Source organism: Mesocricetus auratus, unplaced genomic scaffold (genome assembly GCF_017639785.1).
Source record: "Mesocricetus auratus isolate SY011 unplaced genomic scaffold, BCM_Maur_2.0 Super-Scaffold_100021, whole genome shotgun sequence".
Classification (NCBI taxonomy): Eukaryota; Metazoa; Chordata; class Mammalia; order Rodentia; family Cricetidae; genus Mesocricetus; species Mesocricetus auratus.
Window position 1 is genome coordinate 7932986 of NW_024429202.1, and position 17919 is coordinate 7950904.

At 51.3% G+C, this 17919-nt stretch overlaps 1 protein-coding gene across 1 annotated transcript; it reads right to left on the minus strand.

The window, feature by feature from the left end:
- Window positions 1-420: 420 nt before the first annotated feature.
- On the minus strand, window positions 421-17522 carry LOC121133273 (28S ribosomal protein S18a, mitochondrial). The gene is made up of 6 exons (XM_040729320.1): window positions 17371-17522; window positions 10251-10282; window positions 6735-6842; window positions 3623-3746; window positions 3421-3490; window positions 421-810 (listed from the first exon to the last, which is right to left on the minus strand). Exons 1-6 carry the CDS (start codon window positions 17480-17482, stop codon window positions 666-668), a joined length of 591 nt encoding a protein of 196 aa, XP_040585254.1. The 5' UTR covers window positions 17483-17522; the 3' UTR covers window positions 421-665.
- Window positions 17523-17919: the final 397 nt, after the last annotated feature.

Consider the following 17919-nt stretch of genomic DNA (forward strand, 5'->3'; position numbering starts at 1 on the left):
CTCTAAACGTTATTTTCATAAAGTTCAACAATCTGGCTTGTTTGTTCTCTCATTCTTTTGTCATTTTGTCCCCCACCTATTGACGTGGCTCTGAAAGGCCGGCCCACTGAGCCAGGAATCCTAACTCTGTACTGAGGCAGCAACCAGGGATGTGTTAATGAAGGAGACCCCAGTGTGGACAGCGGGAACGGGGGCGAAGGCAGGGTCAGGGCCTGCTCAGGTGCCTGGACTCACCCAACAGCTACTGTGGGTTAGGCCCTCAGCTAGAGTGTGGTGCTGTCGGCAGAGGACAGGCACCTGTGTGGAACATGGATCCACTCCAGTCACAGAAAGGGCCCACTCAGAGGCCAGCAGCGCCATACACAAGACAGTCAGCACGGGCCCACACTTCCAAGCAGTGACCACACGGGGAAGCCGAGAGCTGCTTCATCCATTCTATGCGTAAGACTCCTGTCCTTGCCCCCATCTCAGCCCCAGACAGAAGACCACAGGCCGGGAGACCCAGCTCCTGCCTGCCCTGCCTCCCAATGCTGGCTGGGCTGATCCAGGGAACAGAAATAGTCCCAGAGTCCCCATGCAGTGTGTGGAGGGCAGGGTTTCTGGTGGGAGGGGCCAGTGCATCACGTGGAAGGTTCCAGTCAGGATCTTCAGCTGCAGGGCTTCCACTAATGAAGGAGCTTCAAAGGCCTCCTTGAGTAGTTGACATTGTCCTTCAGGAGTGGTGACCCCACGGCCATACCCACCTTATTCCAACGGGGCCCTTTTTTGTAGATGGGCTTGACAGAGCTGGGAGCCCAGCGAGTCAGGTAGCTGCAGAGGAAACACAATGAGGTTGACGTGCTGGGAAGGAGAGGAGGAGGAGGGCACTGACCCCAGGGTTAGGCTGCAGCATCTTTCACAAGTTCTCCTTCTCAAAGGGCAGCGGGTTTTCCTGGAAGACACTGCTGTTTTGTAAACAGATGGATGGGCTCTTGCTTATCCAAGTGTGTGTCCAGGGTCAGGCAGAGTCAGGCAGCCCAGGCCCAGTTCCCTTGATCTTGCTAACTTGTCAGTGTCATGTACACTCAGGGAAAAGGCCGAGCCCAGGGAAGGATAAAGGCGGAGGAAGCCTGTGCTCTGTTCGTCCCCACTTGGCTACTCTACACACCCCAGCCTCCAGGGAACTGCTCAGGGCACCACACTGGTGCAGGACCCCACCCCTCACCCAACTGATGGGAAGCAAGGGGTGAACACATTGGGTTCCTGTAAGTGGGAGCGGGCAGGGAAAGATGGGGGCCACACATGGTCCTCTGGCCTCCTTTGGGGATAGCCTGGGCCCAGATTGTTCCTGGAAAAGTGGCTCGCAGCACCAAGATTGGGGTTTACTCTGCGCATAATGAAACCTGGCTCCTGACCAGAAAACCCATCCTTCATCCACAAAGTTCAGTCACAAAGGCCAGGGCCCTCCTGTGTTCTGGGAGGTTAAGGCTTGCCCTGGCCGAATCCAGAGACCCTCAAGGAAAAGCTTCCTAATTGAAAACTAGTATTCCTGGCATAAATTTAAAAAATTTTTTGGCTGAAATCTTTGGCAGAAAAAAAGCATTGCTGACTCATGCATGTCTTTGCACCAGGCTCCTCTGGACCTTGGTCTTTGGCTGATGGCTTTATATAGAAGGAACACCCCAGGGCCCATCCTGGATTGACCCAGTGTGTGCTGGGCCCAGGAGGCAGGAAGACAAGGCCTTTCCCAATTGGCGGGCGTTCTGCCTGCACAGGGGCTGCTGTCCCCATGGTCATGGTTCTAGGACAACAGCCTATTTTAGCAGGGGCCCCCACCAGCAGCTGGCCCTTGTGCTGGCCTCTTCCAGTCCCAATAGAGAGACTGAAGAGGGGGTCTGGGAGCAGGCCCATGAAACAGGGTGTGCACCAGGACTCAAGGACTTCAGAAGACCCCAGCTGACCAGACTCTCCAGAGCTGTCCTCCTCAGCTGTCCTTCAGCGAGCCTTGGGCCTGATGCCACACAGAGCAGCCACCTGACAGTGGTTTGGGTGGCATCCACTCAGCCCTCTGTGAACACCTCAGCTCTAGTTAGAACTCAGCCTTCTCTAAATCACCCCTTTCTGTATCTTCTGAGCACGGACTGGTCTGCACCCCTGTGCACAGGAAGTGAAAAGGGGAGGCCATCCCTTCTGCCAGGAAGACACCTCTGCACCAGGGTGCTGAGGCCATGGGAGTGAGCAGGGCCTAGGCCCTTGAATGCAGACTAGGGACCTTTGGGTGAGGTCACAGCATCCCTTGAGCAGGGCTCAGTACCTCCTGAGCCAGGCTTCCCCTCCCCCAGGATGGCCTTTGCAACTCAAGAGCCCCACACATCATCAATCCCGTGTCTCACTTAAGGACACCGGACGTGAGGGAGGGAGCCTGGCCTAGCTTCAAAGGCCTGAGGGCAGGATGGATTGTGTCCTCAGGCTTGCTGCTGTCTCTTAAAAGCCAGATGGGGGTGGGCTCAAGCCCCAAATGGACCAGAGCATGCACTGCTCCTTGGGGCTGCTGGCAGAGAGCCCAGCCCAGCACCGCTCAGCATCTAGGAACAGGGGAGGCAAGGGAAAAAGAAGCAAGCCTGTGTTAGCCCAGCTCACACCCTCTGCTCAGCAACCTGGCCTCCCAGCATCCACCTGGCCTCTGGTAGGGATCTCTGCAAGGTTTGTGGGGGCTTGCTAAGCCTCAGTCACCCTGCAGAGTATCTGGTTCTCACTATCAGCAGAGGCGGCTTGATACACTGGGAGGAGGAGCCGGTGGAGGCGAAACTACAAAATCAATTTTACAGACCCAGCTCTTCTCTCGACAAGGGATTTATAGATCCAATTGCCTGTGAGAGCGATGACATTGATGGGGAACCTGCAACAGGATAGCTGCCTAAATGTTAGGTGAGCATCTGTTCTCACTGCAGGGGGCCTAACTACCCCGTTGCTGCTGGAGGGCTGACTCCCATCTCTTCCCCCTAAGACTGCAGGATAGCACAAGATGCCAAGGAAGTTGTGTAAGCTGTTAACTGCATGCCTCCAGGGAGCACTGCTGCTGACTGAGCCTATATGCAGGTTGCCCTGATGCAATGCTGCGTACAGAGGCCTTATCCCAGACAGGCCTCCGTGGCTAAGGCCTGGCCCTGCCCTGTAATGACCGGTGTTGGAGAGAGCTGTGATACTGAAAGTTTCATAGCAATGCAGTGTGATGTCATCAACAAGGATTAACATATCTAATGCCCAACCAGCAGCCTCTAGAACAGACGAGAGGAGAGGCATGGGTGGGGGAGGAGGGGGTAGATAGCATAGCTGTGGTGGGAAAGATGGGGGTATGCACTTGGGCTGCTGTGACAGCCACGAGACAAGCTCCCCGAATGCAGTGAGACCCATGGGTCACTTGGGCTCATGTTTCCTTACCGGTTGAGCGTGGGTTTCTTCTTTGGTGATGACCCTTCTGGAAGCCGTGGCCTGTGGTCTGGGAATAGACCTGAGTGCAAGAACACATAGTCAGTCTGCACAGTTCTGAGAGGGCCAGGGGCACAGAATCGCTGTTCTGCTCACGGCTGCTCTCTCAGCTCTTCCTGCAGTCCCCACCCCTCTCTGCGGTGGGGCCTCTGACCTGCTCGGTGCGCCATCTTCACACACTCCTCGACCTTTCGGTGCTCCTCCAGGCACAAGCCTGTGACAGTCCGGGGCAGCATGCCTCCATGAGGTCGGATGAATTGCCTGAGCAGCAACACATCCTAGCGAGAACGAAACGGGAGCTGGGTCAGCTGGGTTCCTTGTGCGCTGGGAACCAGGACTGTGGGCCTCAGGCGTCCCACAGGATACCTCAGTGGGGTTCCTATTTCCCACTGCTAACAACGGGCTCCCAGCACCTCCCCAGACATCTTCTGACACATCAGGTGAGACCAGAAATGCTCTAGTGAGTGTTTTGCCACCAGTATTTCTTGGGAGTAAGATGTCTGGCAGTTTGCCAGGGAGTTGTAGTGCACACCTTGAATCCCAGCATTTGGGAGGCAGAGGCAAGCAGATCTCTGAGTTCGAGGCCAGCCTGGTCTACAGAGCGAGTGCCAGGTCAGCCAGGGATACACAGAGAAATCCTGTCTCAAAACCAAAAACACCCCAGGCAGTGGTGGCCCTCAGCTTTAGTTAATGCCAGCTTTGGGGAGGCCGAGGCAAATGGATCTTTGTGGGTTCACCTGGTATACAGAGCAAGTTGTGGAATGGCAAAGAGCTGTTATACAGAGAAATCCTGTCTCAAAACAAACAAAACCAAAATAAACCCAAACAATTAAATAAACAGATAACATGTCTTTGGTCACCGATCACTTTCCTCGGCTGGGATGGGTCATGTAAAGTATTTCCACGAGAGGCAACGCCTGTCCCATCCCAGCCCCAGACTCCAGAAGGCACAGGTAGAGCGCATACAGACAGCGCTCGCCTGCTGCTCCTGCTCAGCTGCCTGGCAGGCACCAAGCGGAGAGAAAGGGAGGCGGTCTGAAGTCCAGTCCGTCTTCCCTGATCCAGATGGGATGGGTCCTTGGGCTTCCTGGTCACACACCTAGCAAGCTGATAAGAAACCCTCTCTCCCGCCATGCTTGACTCAATGGATTAAGTAAACTCGTCCCTACTAGGGCCCAATGCCAGCCTTTGTCCCGTTACTAAATTGCTGCCTTGGCTGCCTTGCTGTGTAACTGCAAATCTGTTTTAGTCACTGGACAGCTCCCGGGGACCCTGAGGCCCAACTCTTCAGAAGCAGGTAGCAGAGTTGGACTGACGCACAGCTAACTTGCTGGCTGGCATCCTCTGCAACCTTCACTGCAGGCGCCAGGCCAGGCGACAGCAGCACAGCGTGGGTCAACAGTGCTCCAAGTAGAAAGGGAAAAAAGGAAAAACAGCTTCAGCCTTTACCTTGGAGAGGATTACATTTCTTTCCTGGAAACGGCTGGGCAGGTGTGGGCTCTGCCTCCCTATCTGCAGCTGGGATTACAAGCAGCCAGTATATTCACTGACATCCATGAGACCAGAGCTCTGAACTCAGCCTTCTGTACTGTAGGCCCTTATTTTCAGATGAAACAGGACAGGGTGAGAGTCATGCCCCGCCCCCACACTTGGGGGTGGACTGAAGCCAAGGTCCCCAGCCCAGGAGATTAGTTGGGTCACTCTGTTCAGATCTTCCTGCATTCATCATCTGACCAGGATCTCTGCCCTTAGCCATCCTGTGCCTTAGAGGGGATCTAGGACAACACACAGGTCAAACTGGCCCAGAGCTGGAATCACCTGGAACCCCCAAAAGAGTGCCCATGCCACAGTGAGAACTCTGAAGAACAAGTGTGGGTACCCAGGACTGACTAGGCCCTGTCTTCTCTGCAGGGTAGGAGTTAGCACAACATGGGCTCTGCCTGGCTTCCCAGCCTGATACTTAGTGTGGGAAGGTTATTAACTTCTTCATGTCCAGGGTTCCCTCACTGCAAAGCAAGGATGAAGTCCCCACTTCATGGAGTCAATTAGAAGCCTAAGGGCAGGAAAGATGGCTCAGTCAATACAGAAATTGCTATGCCTGACTACCTGAGATTGATCCCTAGGATTCACATGAAGGAAGGAGAAAACTGACCTCCATGAGTGTGCTGTGGTATCTGTTCCTTCACACATACACACATTCCTCAAAAGAAAAAAAAAGTGATGCCTGGCAGTGGTGGCCCACACCTTTACTCCCAGCACTTGGGAGGCAGGAGGATCTCTGAGCTCAAGGTCAACCTGGACTGCAGAGCTACTCCCAGGATAGTCAGGGCTACACAGAAAACCCTGTCTCGGAAAACGATCCAAACAAAGTAAGTTAATATGCCCGTGACTGCTCAGGTCATGGCCTATTGGAGCAGGCCCCTACTCATGCTGCCTGTGCTGGGTATGTTCATGATCACCTCCTTGCCCAGAAGGGTGGTCTGGAGCTGCACTGTGGAGACTAAGATGTGTCTGTAGGCCTCATGACCTTGGGGAGAGAGCCAGATCCTAACCTGATTTCCTTCCTGTGAGAACTACCTCGGCCCTGCTGAAGCAGTCCATGAACTCCATGTTTCCAGCTCCGCAGCCTGTGAGAGCTTTACAAATGCCCAAGTCGCTCTGAGGCTGAGTTGTAGGAGCAACAATTTACCTTTAAAACATGTACGTGTATAAGAGGTTGCCAGCATGTATACATGTACACTGCATGCTTACTCAGTATCCTTGGGGGACATGAGGGCACTGGATACTCTGGAACTGGAGTTGTGGGTGGTTTTGAGGGGCCGTTTGTGTGCTGGGAGCAGAACTAATGTCCACTGCAAGAGCAGCAAACAAATGCTCTTTACCGCAGAGCTTTCTCCCCAGCCCCGTACATCTTTACATTTCTATTTTTGAGATTGTCTCATGCATGTAGGTATTTTGGGGGCACACATGTACAAATACCATGTACATGCACTGCCTGTGGAGGCCAGAAGAGGGCGTGGATCCCCTGGGAGCTGAACCCCTGTCCTCTGGGAGAGCAGCCAGTGCTCTTAACCACTGGGCTTTCTCTCCAGCCTGCAGCCCGGGATCCTCAAAGTCTCTTAGAGTCTACCACACAGTCAGATTTCAGGTCCATTGTCTCTGGTGGCCATGTGAAACGCAGCTGTCACTACCTGAGGACAAGGCTCCAGGTAAGAGGACTCTGGCCCCAGTGGATGCAGGGTGATGGTCTTCACGGTCACACTCACCTCATAGTTATATTTGTGCTTCAGGTTCCAACGGCAGATGGGGCACTGGCCTGAGGGGTTAGGGGGGTTTGGAGTTGCCTGGGGAGTTTCTGTGATTCGGCCTTCAATCTACAAGGGAAAAAGAAAACCAGTGTGAGAGCCTGGGCCAGGCATACAGGACTTTAACTCTGAGCACACACCAAAAGAATACCAGTCAAGCTTACTTCCGGGGGTCTCATGGCAGCAGCTGACAGGTCTGCCTGCGTGGTGATTTTCTATAGCTGCTCTCTGCTGGGCCTTGGCCACAGGGACGTGGCTTGGTGGCCAGGTAAGTGATGCACACCTGTAAGCCCAGCAGTGGGTGGCAGAGGCAGGAAAAGTGGAAGTTCAAGGCTAGCCTGGGCTGCACAGTAAAGTTCTAAGTCGGCAGGGGTTACATGGTAAGACTCTTGCCTCAAAAAAACAAAGCAATGATGATATCAGACAGACATATAAAGTGGTAAGTAGAGTAATAGTTCTTAACCTTCCTAATGCTGTGACCTTTAACACAGTTCTCCATGTGGTGGTGACCCCTAGCCACAACATTATTTTTGATGTTACTTCATAACCAATCTTGCTCCTGTTATGAATTGTAATGTAAGTACCTTTGGGAGTTGTGACCCACAGTTTGAGAACTGCTGAACTAGAGGGAAGGGTTTGCCACATCAACTGAATGCTACCTTCCCTTCCTCAACAAAGCACAATAAAACACCTGAACCCTAGGGCTTCCTCCTGCACCTGGGAAAGGTGACACAGGCGCATGGCTGAAAGCTCCAATGGGCGGGAGATGCTCAGCAGCTAAGAGCACCCGCTGCTCTTGCAGAGGACTGGCCTTTGCTTTCCCAGAACCCCAGTTCCGGGGGAATCTGATGCCCTCTCCCGGCCTCCAAGGGCACCTGTATGCACATGTACACAAGCAGACAACCAGACACACACATGCAAAAAGTGCCAGATGGTAGAGATTCCCTGTTCAAAGAAAGCGCCCACCCACTCTCTACGCCATCTGCAGAGAGCACTGCTTCCCGCTTTATGGGACAGAGCCGGACCTGTGCTAGCAGGTTCCAGTAACAGGGTTTTTCCCGTCGGGCCATGTCTGAGGCCATTTCTGACTAGACATTTCTGACTGGACAGCTGGAGGAAAGGGTATGATGGGCATCTAGCAAGGATGCACAGGGGAACCCTCACAACAAAGAACGCCAGTCACTGGGAACAGCCAGACAAGTGGGTGTCTGTGCATGGTTGCTCCTCCCTTCCTCCGCAAACAAACAGAAAACATGGGCCTCCTAGAAAACAAACCAGGGTCCCACTAGGTAGGCTTAGCTGGCTTCGATCTTGTTAGACCAAGTGGGCCTCATATTTGCAGTGAATCTCTTGCCTTTGTTATGGGATTACAGCTCTCTTTACCTCTATCATCTTGGATAACACCTTTCAAACACCCTGCAGAGGCCACGTGTGGCATGACCTTCATGTCATGACTATACCCTGTGACCCAGCCTTGGAATGGCTACGTGTACTAAAGCGATGATCTGGGAGTCCGCTCCAATTGCAGGGGGAGCTTTGCAGGCCACGCTGAGGCTGAGCCTAAGAACATGGCTGGGGTGGATTTGAGAGGCACAAGAACAAAACTAATCCTGTCCCCTGGGCTGAGGAAGCCTGGAAGTTCTGCTCAGCTATGTCAGGCACCACCCTCCACCCCCACTTCTACCATGGCAACTCCAAGCACGTCAGAAGGAAGCTGTGGGCAGGGAAAATCTGCAGGTGCATGGGAGGCCTAGTGGGCCCCAGGAGAGAGCCACTGCTCATTGGCTACTGTTATTAGGCTGCTTCTGCACTAAGAATGGTTCACATGTACCAGTTCATCTAACTCCCACAACTTAGCGCTGCTGCGGTCAGATCTGATTTTGGAGACCACGCACCCACAGTCAGTCACAGCAGCACCTGACAGGGCCGCAGTGTCTCCATGTTCCTCTACAAACAGCAGACCCATGCTCACATGAAAGCCCTCTCTGCACTTCAAAGTCAGATGTGGACAGCACCATTGACTGGGAAGCCAGCCTTCGATTCTGAATGTCTACCACGTTTGCTTCTCTTAGAGATGCTGTTATTGGTGGTGAACTACTAGCTGGTTCTGAAGTCTGCCAGTCTTCAAGGGGAAGTGGACATAGTCAACAGAAGAATAAGGGACATTCTGCTAAGCCAGGAAGAAGGCGGGGCCCATTAGCACGTCAGCAGAGATGCAGTGGGTAGGGGGCACTCTCTTAGCACTGAGCACTCTGTCTGTACCCAGAAAAGCAGAAGCAAGATGCCACTTCGAAAGTCTCCTGTCAGGCTGGGTGTGGTGGCACACACCTTTATTCCTAGCACTCTGGAGGCAGACGTAGGCAGATCTCTTGAGTTTGAGGGCAGCCTCGTCTACAGAGTGAGTTCCGCACAGCCAGGGCTGCAGAGAAACACTGTCTTGAAAAACAAAAGCATCAAGTTTATAGGATGAATGCTTTTTGTCATTTGAGACAGGGTCTCATGGAGCCCAGGCTTGTGTTGAACTCACTATTGAGCTGAGGAGAGCCTGGAACTCCCAATTCTTCAAGTACTGAGATTACAGACATGCACAATCATGCCCAGACTGTCTTAGGTTTTAATGAGAGACCTAGATGCCCAAAGGGGATGCAGTCCCCTAAAAAGTAAGCCTTAGGTGGAGGCCAACCAGTAGAAAGGACAAGGAGGAATTCTAGGAGAATGACTGGATTTCTCCTGGGTAGAAGACAGCCTGGGGGAGGCCTATATGGTCTGGCTGCCAGAGAGGTTAAGCCCCTGGGTGACATGGAAGTTCCTGAGCCTTCTGGGAGCTCTGAGAGGTGGCTGAGAATGTCTTGGAGGCAGAGGAGGCCATGTGAAAACAAGGCTGTCTTTTAAGGATTATGGGATAATCTAGGCCCCATGACTGACTCCCCAGGGGAGGTGACGGCCCAGTGAGGGAGGGGCAGGGTGGAAGAGTCCTTCACTCCAGCTTTCTCACCGAGACAACCAGGGTGCCAGCCAGGAAGTTAGGGCCTAGGGACTGCCAGCTCTTAAGGGTACATACACTTTCTAGACAGAAAGCAAGGACCAGAAGTCCAGGCCCTGGCTCAGGGCCAACTAACTCTGCTTCTAAAGGCCTGCAACCCTGCCTTAGTTTCCCCTTTGGGAAACTGATCTGTCACCTGCCAGAGAAAGTATTAGAAAAGGCCTCTGGGACTGTGTCATACAAAAGGTCACTTCAATCAAGTAACAGATACCTCAGTGCAGGCATAGCGACGGCTCTTGATTAACCACATTACGGCACACAGCCCGGAAAATAGACTTCAAAACTGATGGTCTCAGAGGGAGCAGATCCTGGAGCCAGGAGTCCAGATTGGACCTCCCTCCCTCCCTCCCTCCCTCCCTCCCTGAGAGGAGCAGCCAGGCGGCTCCGAGCGTTAAGGAGGCCGTTAGTGGCCAGCGCAGCGCAGTGATACTTACCACAGTTGTCTTCCCTTCTTGGATCTCCACCACTACAGAGATAAAGGGGGAAAATTAGGTCAGCCATTTAATAAGGAACAGGGAGTTTCAAATAACGGCTCAAATTCTACACAGGCAAAGGAGAGGAGCCTGCAGCCTGTACTCTCCCACGGTCCCTGCCTGGGACAGAAAGTGGGCAAGGTTCACCCCCAAGTGCCAAGACTCTATGCCCTTGAGGCTGGCTGTGGGCAAGCCTGGGGTGCTCAGGGTGCAGCATCTCCCTGCGATTAAGGGTCTCCATGCTGGTTTTTGCCCTTTGAAGCTGAGATTCACCCTGATTCTGTCTAGAATTGGCAAACTGAATAGCTGCGGCAGGAAAACTGGTGTAAGTTTGAAACAGTCTTACTTTGTAGCCCAGGCCTCAAAGACTTTAAGCAAAGAGGGGCAAGATCCTATCCTATGTAGCAAAAATAGCTGAGAGCTTTTGGAACAGCAGGCCTGAAGTGACCAGAAGGGCCTCTTACACATGTCCCTTTACAATCTGAATCAGACCAAAGTGGCTTTGATGTTGAAGGGTTTGCAACCTAAAACACAGGACTATCTGTGTTCCAGTGGTGGCTTTTCACGGAGACAAATCCAACCCAAAACGTATCCTGAGAATCCTGTGCCAAGACTGCATGAAACTGGCTACATCCTTTTCATGTCTCCCTGAAGGGTCATGTTCTATTGTCACACCAGAGAAAGGGGTGGAAGAGGTAGCAATCAGGAGCCCGAAGACAGCATCAGCAGGGCTTCAGGGAACACTGCTCTTCTACACTGAAGGCAACGCATGGTCTCTGATGCCTGTGGTGGGCAGGAGAGAAGTGGAGGCAAGAGCATCAGCTGCACACATCTGTCAGGGGACACACATTTCCCATCTCACCTAGGACATGGAATGACAAAGCCAACGGCAATCGGAGCTGCCAGCTTACACACAGCAACTGCTCTTGGAGAGTCTCCCATTTCCTGGCGTGTTTAGAAAGAGCCACAGCTGCCAGCATGGAACTGGTACACAGCAAATGCTCAATAAATGCTATGTTTAAGGGGTGACATAACCACCACTGTCTCCTTCGACGGCTAGCTGCTACAGTAGGGAGCTTGAGCCCATACAGCCTGCAAACCATCTCTTCAGATACTAAAACTCTGCTTACCAAGTAGTTTGGCTACCACAGGTTAGTTTGGCTTAGCTCTGGCTAACACAAGAAGGAATATAGATTAGAAAAGTGCCTAAGGTCCTTGACTTTGAGAATTCAGCAGGAGCTAAAGATCTCTCTCTAGGAGAAACATCTACCTGCAATTACACAATTGACCATGGGCTGCAGGAGGCTCACACCCACTCTAGAGTGTATGTCAGAGACCCGGCTGTGCCTCAGGTGGAAGGTGGTATACATGTTTCTTCTTTTTGCCTGCTCTATTTTCTAAAATAAACATGCATTGCTTCTGCAAAACCATAATATAAATAAGAGAAGAGCCTAAGAAAAAAAGGCAACGCTGACCCAACCGAGCCCATGTCAGCATCTGTGACCAGTGAGCTCTATGACCGACACCTAATTGAACACAGGCTGCCTGGAATCATTCCTCGTTTGTTTTCTGGGCAAACCATTCCTAAAGAATCATTACTCCAAACAACCAAACTGAGAGCCTTCCATGACCAACTCCAGACACATAAGTGAAACAATGGCCAGAGCAGCCCAGAGGCTTTCTCTGGAGAACACTGTAGGTTCCTTGTGTACAAGAAACTGCGTCACCTCACACACGGTTCTACTTGTCCCGAGCAGAGACCAAGCCATGAACGGGATGTGGGTGAGACTCAACCTGGTTATCAGCCTAGAAGCCAGCACAGCTGCAGAGGGAAGGTCACCACGATGTGCACTGCAGAAAGGCCCACACAGGGGTCCAGGGAGAGCAGGAGAGCACATCTCCAGCCCAGGAGACCCCAGCTACCCTAGAAACTTGGTTACGCCGGGCGTTGGTGGCGCACACCTTTAATCCCAGCACTCGGGAGGCAGAGGCAGGTGGATCTCTGTGAGTTCGAGGCCAGCCTGGTCTACAAAGCGAGTTCTAGGACAGCCTCCAAGACAATACAGAGGAACCCTGTCTCGAAAAACCAAAAAAAAAAAAAAAAAAAAAAAAACTTGGTTACTATGCAAAACAAATTAGGGGAGGGCCAGAGGGTGACCAAATGGGAGCAACAACGGATAGGGAGGCATATACTGAGAAGTCTCAGGAAACAAAAGCGGGGACACATTCTGGGACCATGGAGGCAGCACTAGGACAATGAAGGGCAAGGAGCACAAACATGTGGTTTCCTTCTTGGTCCAGGCTCTTGGGCCCTAACCCTGAGGTAAACAAGTCTAACAAAACACACATCACTCTCGGCAAAGACCCAAACCCTGAAGTCATCCCACTGGCCCCTGGAAAAGAGATCAAAGCCCATGGCAAGCTCCACTGTTAAAAAGCTCTCCCACAGCAGCCTCTAGTGAGTGTCTTTCTAGAAGCTAGTGGGTAAAACAATAGGCAGATGCTTATCTATGAGAGACAATCTGTCAAACCAGAGGAATGACCCAAGGAACTCCCAGGAGACAGATTGATCAGGGAGGCGAGTTAGAGCAGGGAAGAAGACTGGCTGGGGCCTGGAGAGCCCTCAGCAGATTTTAAGCCCCTGGAAAGAGGAGATAGGAATCAAAAACAGTATTGATTTTCAGTGTGCATAGAAAAACATGGCAAAGCCAAACAAAACCTGAGATCCATTCGTCCCTGGCCCCGTCTCCATTCAAGAGAAGTGGAGGTGGGTAAGAAAAGCTGGACTAAGGTTCAGGAACCAACAGAAAACTTACTTAGGGATAAAATAAAACCACCCCTGCATTCTGAGATATGTCTGCATGAAGTAAGCCACCAGACTGAAATTGCTTTCTAAAGAGAACTAAAGCTGCACCCTCTCAGGATGGACACACGCACACACATGGCATGATCTGTGTCGTGTGCACGAAGATCAGGAACGAGGTAGCAGCCTCGCTCTACCTCCTGGGCAGAGGAACAGCAGCAGAGTAAGGCAGTCTCTGCCCTTGAGGAGGGCAGTAAAACAAGTACAGGAACTTCCCGTAATGAAGCCCGTGTCTCATAAAGAAGTCCTGTGAGTCCTCCAGTAACTACTCCCAGGATGGAGTCCAAGATAACGGAGTTCTAGCAGCCTGGAGGCAGCAGCAGTGAGTCTGCGCAGGATGCAGAAGCCCTTGACAGGCACACACCCACGGGCAGACAGTGAAGACTCGGCTGTGCGGCAGGAGGCCGTGAGGGAAGATGGATGGGGCAAGGGTGCAGGCCCTGCAGCAGTGGTTGCCAGAGAAGCCCAGGCCTCCAGGGTCTGTGGCATCTGACATCTAGGCAGAGTGTGAGGGGGCTGAAGGCAGCCCTCGGCCAACAGTAGCAGCAGAGCCCTGTGCTTCCCGTCCCTTCCTCTTCTCAGGCAACAGCTCCTTCAGTTCACCCCTCAGCTCCCGGTTTCAGGGTCTCTAATTGCTTCCCGGTTCTCCAATCGCCTTCCTGTTCTCCAATCCCTCAATTCCTGAAGAATGTCCCTCTGTCCTGGGCTTCAGAGTCTCGCTGCTGCTTACCAATTTTCCCCAGGAGCAGGGCACTTAAATCTGACAGACCCCCAACTTGCTCCTCCTCAAGGTTCTTTGCGGCAGAATTGCTAACCATCTCAGACAGCCCCTTAGCTTACCGAAAGAGACAAGTTCCCTTTGGCCTTTCCTCGTTTCAGTACATTCTCCCTTAAGGTCATGCCTGCTAACTCATGTGCTCAAGGCTTCTAGTCATGGGTGCCACTTCCTAAACAAGGGTATTAGGGCAGAAAGTCTTTAACACAACACCTGCTAAATCTGACATTGTCACTGATGGAATCACCAGATGATCTTTGGCAAGTCAACTGCCAAGAGTCTTTCAGAAGAGGAGGGAACCAAAGAGAGGCCCTGCCATGGAGCACCTGGCTTGTGTGACACTTCCTCTGCTTTTAACTCTCCTACTTATAGCTGATGTTAGGTTAGCTATGGAGTCTTTAGAACTGGAGTCCCCCATTCTTCAAAATAAAGACAGATAAAAATCTACCTTTAAGGAAGATGGAGCAGATGTTTTAAGGAAAACCTAGTAAATTACTGGAGAAAGGCACTTAGTAAATCACAATTTCCTCATTTGTCCCCTTCAGGCTTGCTTTTTTTAAAACCCACTCGCTCTCACTTTGGGTTTTTATGTAATACGCACGTACGCACGGCCGTTCTCAAGAGACAGGGCTTTGTAGCTCTGGCTGGTACTCTCAAAGTAGACCATGCTAACCAGAGATCCACCTGCCTCTGCCCATTTCCCAAATGCCAGGGTTAACGGTGTGCACCATGCTTGGCCCTCCTGTCAAACCTTCGGTCAAGCTGTCTCCACACCAGCACTACTGACATTTTAAGCCAGTTGGTTCTCTGTGTGGAGTTGTCATGTGTGTTGTTAGTCATATAATAGTATCCCTATGCACTCTCCAGATGCTGGTAGTACCAGTTGTGACAACCAAAAAGGTTTCTAGACATTGCCAGATGTTCTGGGGGTGGGAGAAAGGGAATGGATGACCGCCTGACTGAGAAACAATACATTAGTCTGAAAGCTTATAGCAACAACACTGTGCTCCGTCCTCATGAAGTCTCTTTTCTTGATTTCAAGCCTCATGAATTCTTGCTACAGTTATGTAGTTTTATCTTTGAAAAGCAAGATGCTTGCATATTTTCTGCAAGAAAATCAGCTTGTTTGCCACACCTTTAAATGTTACGTGTAAAATGATATTTGAGTGACAAGTATACTAACAAGACCAATGAAAATCAGATGTCTATGATACACCAAAAGGCAGAATATCACAAGGTTCATTTAAGGTTTTAGAGATGGGTGATTCAAAAGAATATAAAACACGACAAGGCTTTCACATAAAAGCACATCAATTCAATTTAATATTTAGCCTTGAAACCAGGCTGTCTAAACAGTGTTTAATAGACAGGAGAGTGACCAAGTACTTGTAGACAAGACAACTCTAAACACTGATTGTATAACTCATCATTCCACAAACTTTCCAGTTAAAAAATTTCTTGCTGGCTGTGGCGGTACATGACTATAATACCGGTACTTGGGAGGCAGAGGCAGGGAGACTGCCAGATGTTTGAGGCCAGCTTGGTCTACCTAGAAAGTTAAAGGCAACCCAAGGCTAATTAGCAAAACTTTGTTTAAAACAACAAGTTTCTTAAGTGAAATCTCAATATTTCTGTTTTAAACCAACTAATTATACAAGAAATTATACATATCAAAAAAAGAAAAAAAGGAACTGCACATCATACAAACTACTAATCATACAAGAAACCCCTTTGATCTTTATCTTTTCAACGATAAAAATACATAACTGTAGTTAAAAACAAACAAATAAAAACACAGTAAAGAACTGTGTCCAAGGGCTGGAGAGATGGCTCAGAGGTTAAGAGCACTGGCTGCTCTTCCAGAGGTCCTGAGTTCAGTTCCCAGCAACCACATGGTGGCTAACAACCATCTGTAATGAGATCTGGTGCCCTCTTCTGGCCTGCAGGGACACATGGAGACAGAACATAGCATGCATTAAAAAAAAAAAAAAAGAACTGTGTCTAACGCCTGTGTGGTGGCTCACGCTTCCAAGCTCACACTCGGGAGGCAGAGGCAGGTAGATCTCCAGGAGTTGAAGGGCAGCCTGATCTACACAACAAGTTCCAGGTTAGCCAAGGAAATACAGTGAGATCCTGCCTCAAAAGTCAAAAACAGTTGTTTGTTTGTTCTTTCTTTTTTTATTATTGGTTTTTCAAGGCAGGGTTTCTCTATGTAGTCCTGGCTGTCCTGGAACTCTTTCTGTTGATCAGGCTGGCCTTGAACTCTCCTCCAGAGTGCTGGGATTAAAGGTGTCACCAGGCCCCTATCTGTCACTCTTAATGAAATTACTATCTGAAACTAAGGAGACCTTTTCCAAGTTGTTTATAATGGTTTATGCTTGCTAATTATATCACTGGGGAGGCTGCAGTCTTAGATTTGATTAAGTGGCTCTTTTTTCTTGTCCTGGTCTCTCCAACAATAATGGCTACTCTTTCCAACTGGTTACTTGTCAACTTTGATACTCACTGGTTGGCCAACACTGTGCTAGAATCTTTAAACAAGCCCCTTGTCCCACCATTTCTTTACCAAATCACTCATCCACTAATGCTTCCCACGGAACAAAAAGGAAGACTACATCACGAAAGACCTTTTCACTCTGCCAGATCCATCCCTTGCCGAGCCCGTTCAAGAAGAACATGCTTCATAAAATTTCCAAGTACCTTTGCTATTTCCGGTAGTGAGTCTCCCTGAACTTCATCGTGCAAATGGATAACTTCCGTTTATTGGGGCCAGTGTACAGACATCTCATTAGAACCCAAGCTTCTCCCTTTACAACCCTTCCACACCCATCAGTAACCTCTCAGCTGATGCTAGCATCCGGTTATTTTTCCTGATTTAATATTAATGAAACGCAGAACACTTAGCACTAGCGGCTGTCTTAGTTGTTCAATTGCCTTTGCACCTCGGCTGCCATCTCTCAGATCAGAGGCCCAGACACACACACGGCACACACTCGCACAGACACACACGGCACACACACACACGGCACACACGCAGACTCACACACGGCGCACACACACGCACACACACACGGCACACACTCTCACACACGCACACATTCACACACACGGCACTATCTGACCACACTCGCACAAGAGAAACTGAAAACGGAGGGTTGAGGCATGCTTTCATCAAGGAGGCGGCGACCTGGGAAACACGGGAGAATTAGCATTCAGCCCTTCACAGCTTTTCTGAACTCTCCTGTCTTTTCTTCTGACCCCCAAACGGCCAGGCCTTTCTCTCAGTCCTCCTTGGCTTTCGGGAGACGTAAGAGCCGGGAGGTGAAGCCACAGGGCCTGACAGGGTTTTGGGCGTTCGGTGCGGACCGCACCTCGGCTCGCGCCGGGGGAGGGCGCCCCGGGGCTGCGGGCGTCCGTGACCGCGTTCCGGTCCCGCCACTCACCTTCTCTCAAGCCGCGGGCTGGAAGCCACGACCATCCGGTCGCGGCGGGGCCTGACAGGAACCCTTGCAGCTGGCGCCCGCAGCCTGACACCAGAGCCCTGAAGGACGCCATCCTGGGAACTCGCCTGACCTCGCCTGCACTTCCGCTTCCGGAGCGGGGCGTGCGCAGCCGCCCAGCAGCGAGCGGGTTTCTCGTGGTTACTTGCGTCGCTTGTGTTTCTGTCCCCAGTCGGGATCTGGTCTAAAGAGACGAGCCTGTGTTTTGCCCTAAGTGTCTAGGAGATCCTCCGGCAGCTGCTGCCTGTTCGCCTCCCTTGGTAATCACACAGCACACCACTTCTGGAGTTTCCCTTCCCGCTTGCCAGCCGCCGTTTTCAGCTTCTGTGGTTGAGGCTGGGTCAGTCAGGACAGATTGAAATGAATGGACTCCGGCTCCTGCAGCGTCAGACCGGAACAGAATTGACCTACCCTCCTCCTGCCCATCTTTGTTGCTCACATACACTTCCTGTCCCGCACTCGATACCCTCCGTCCTCTGCCTAGTCTTTGGC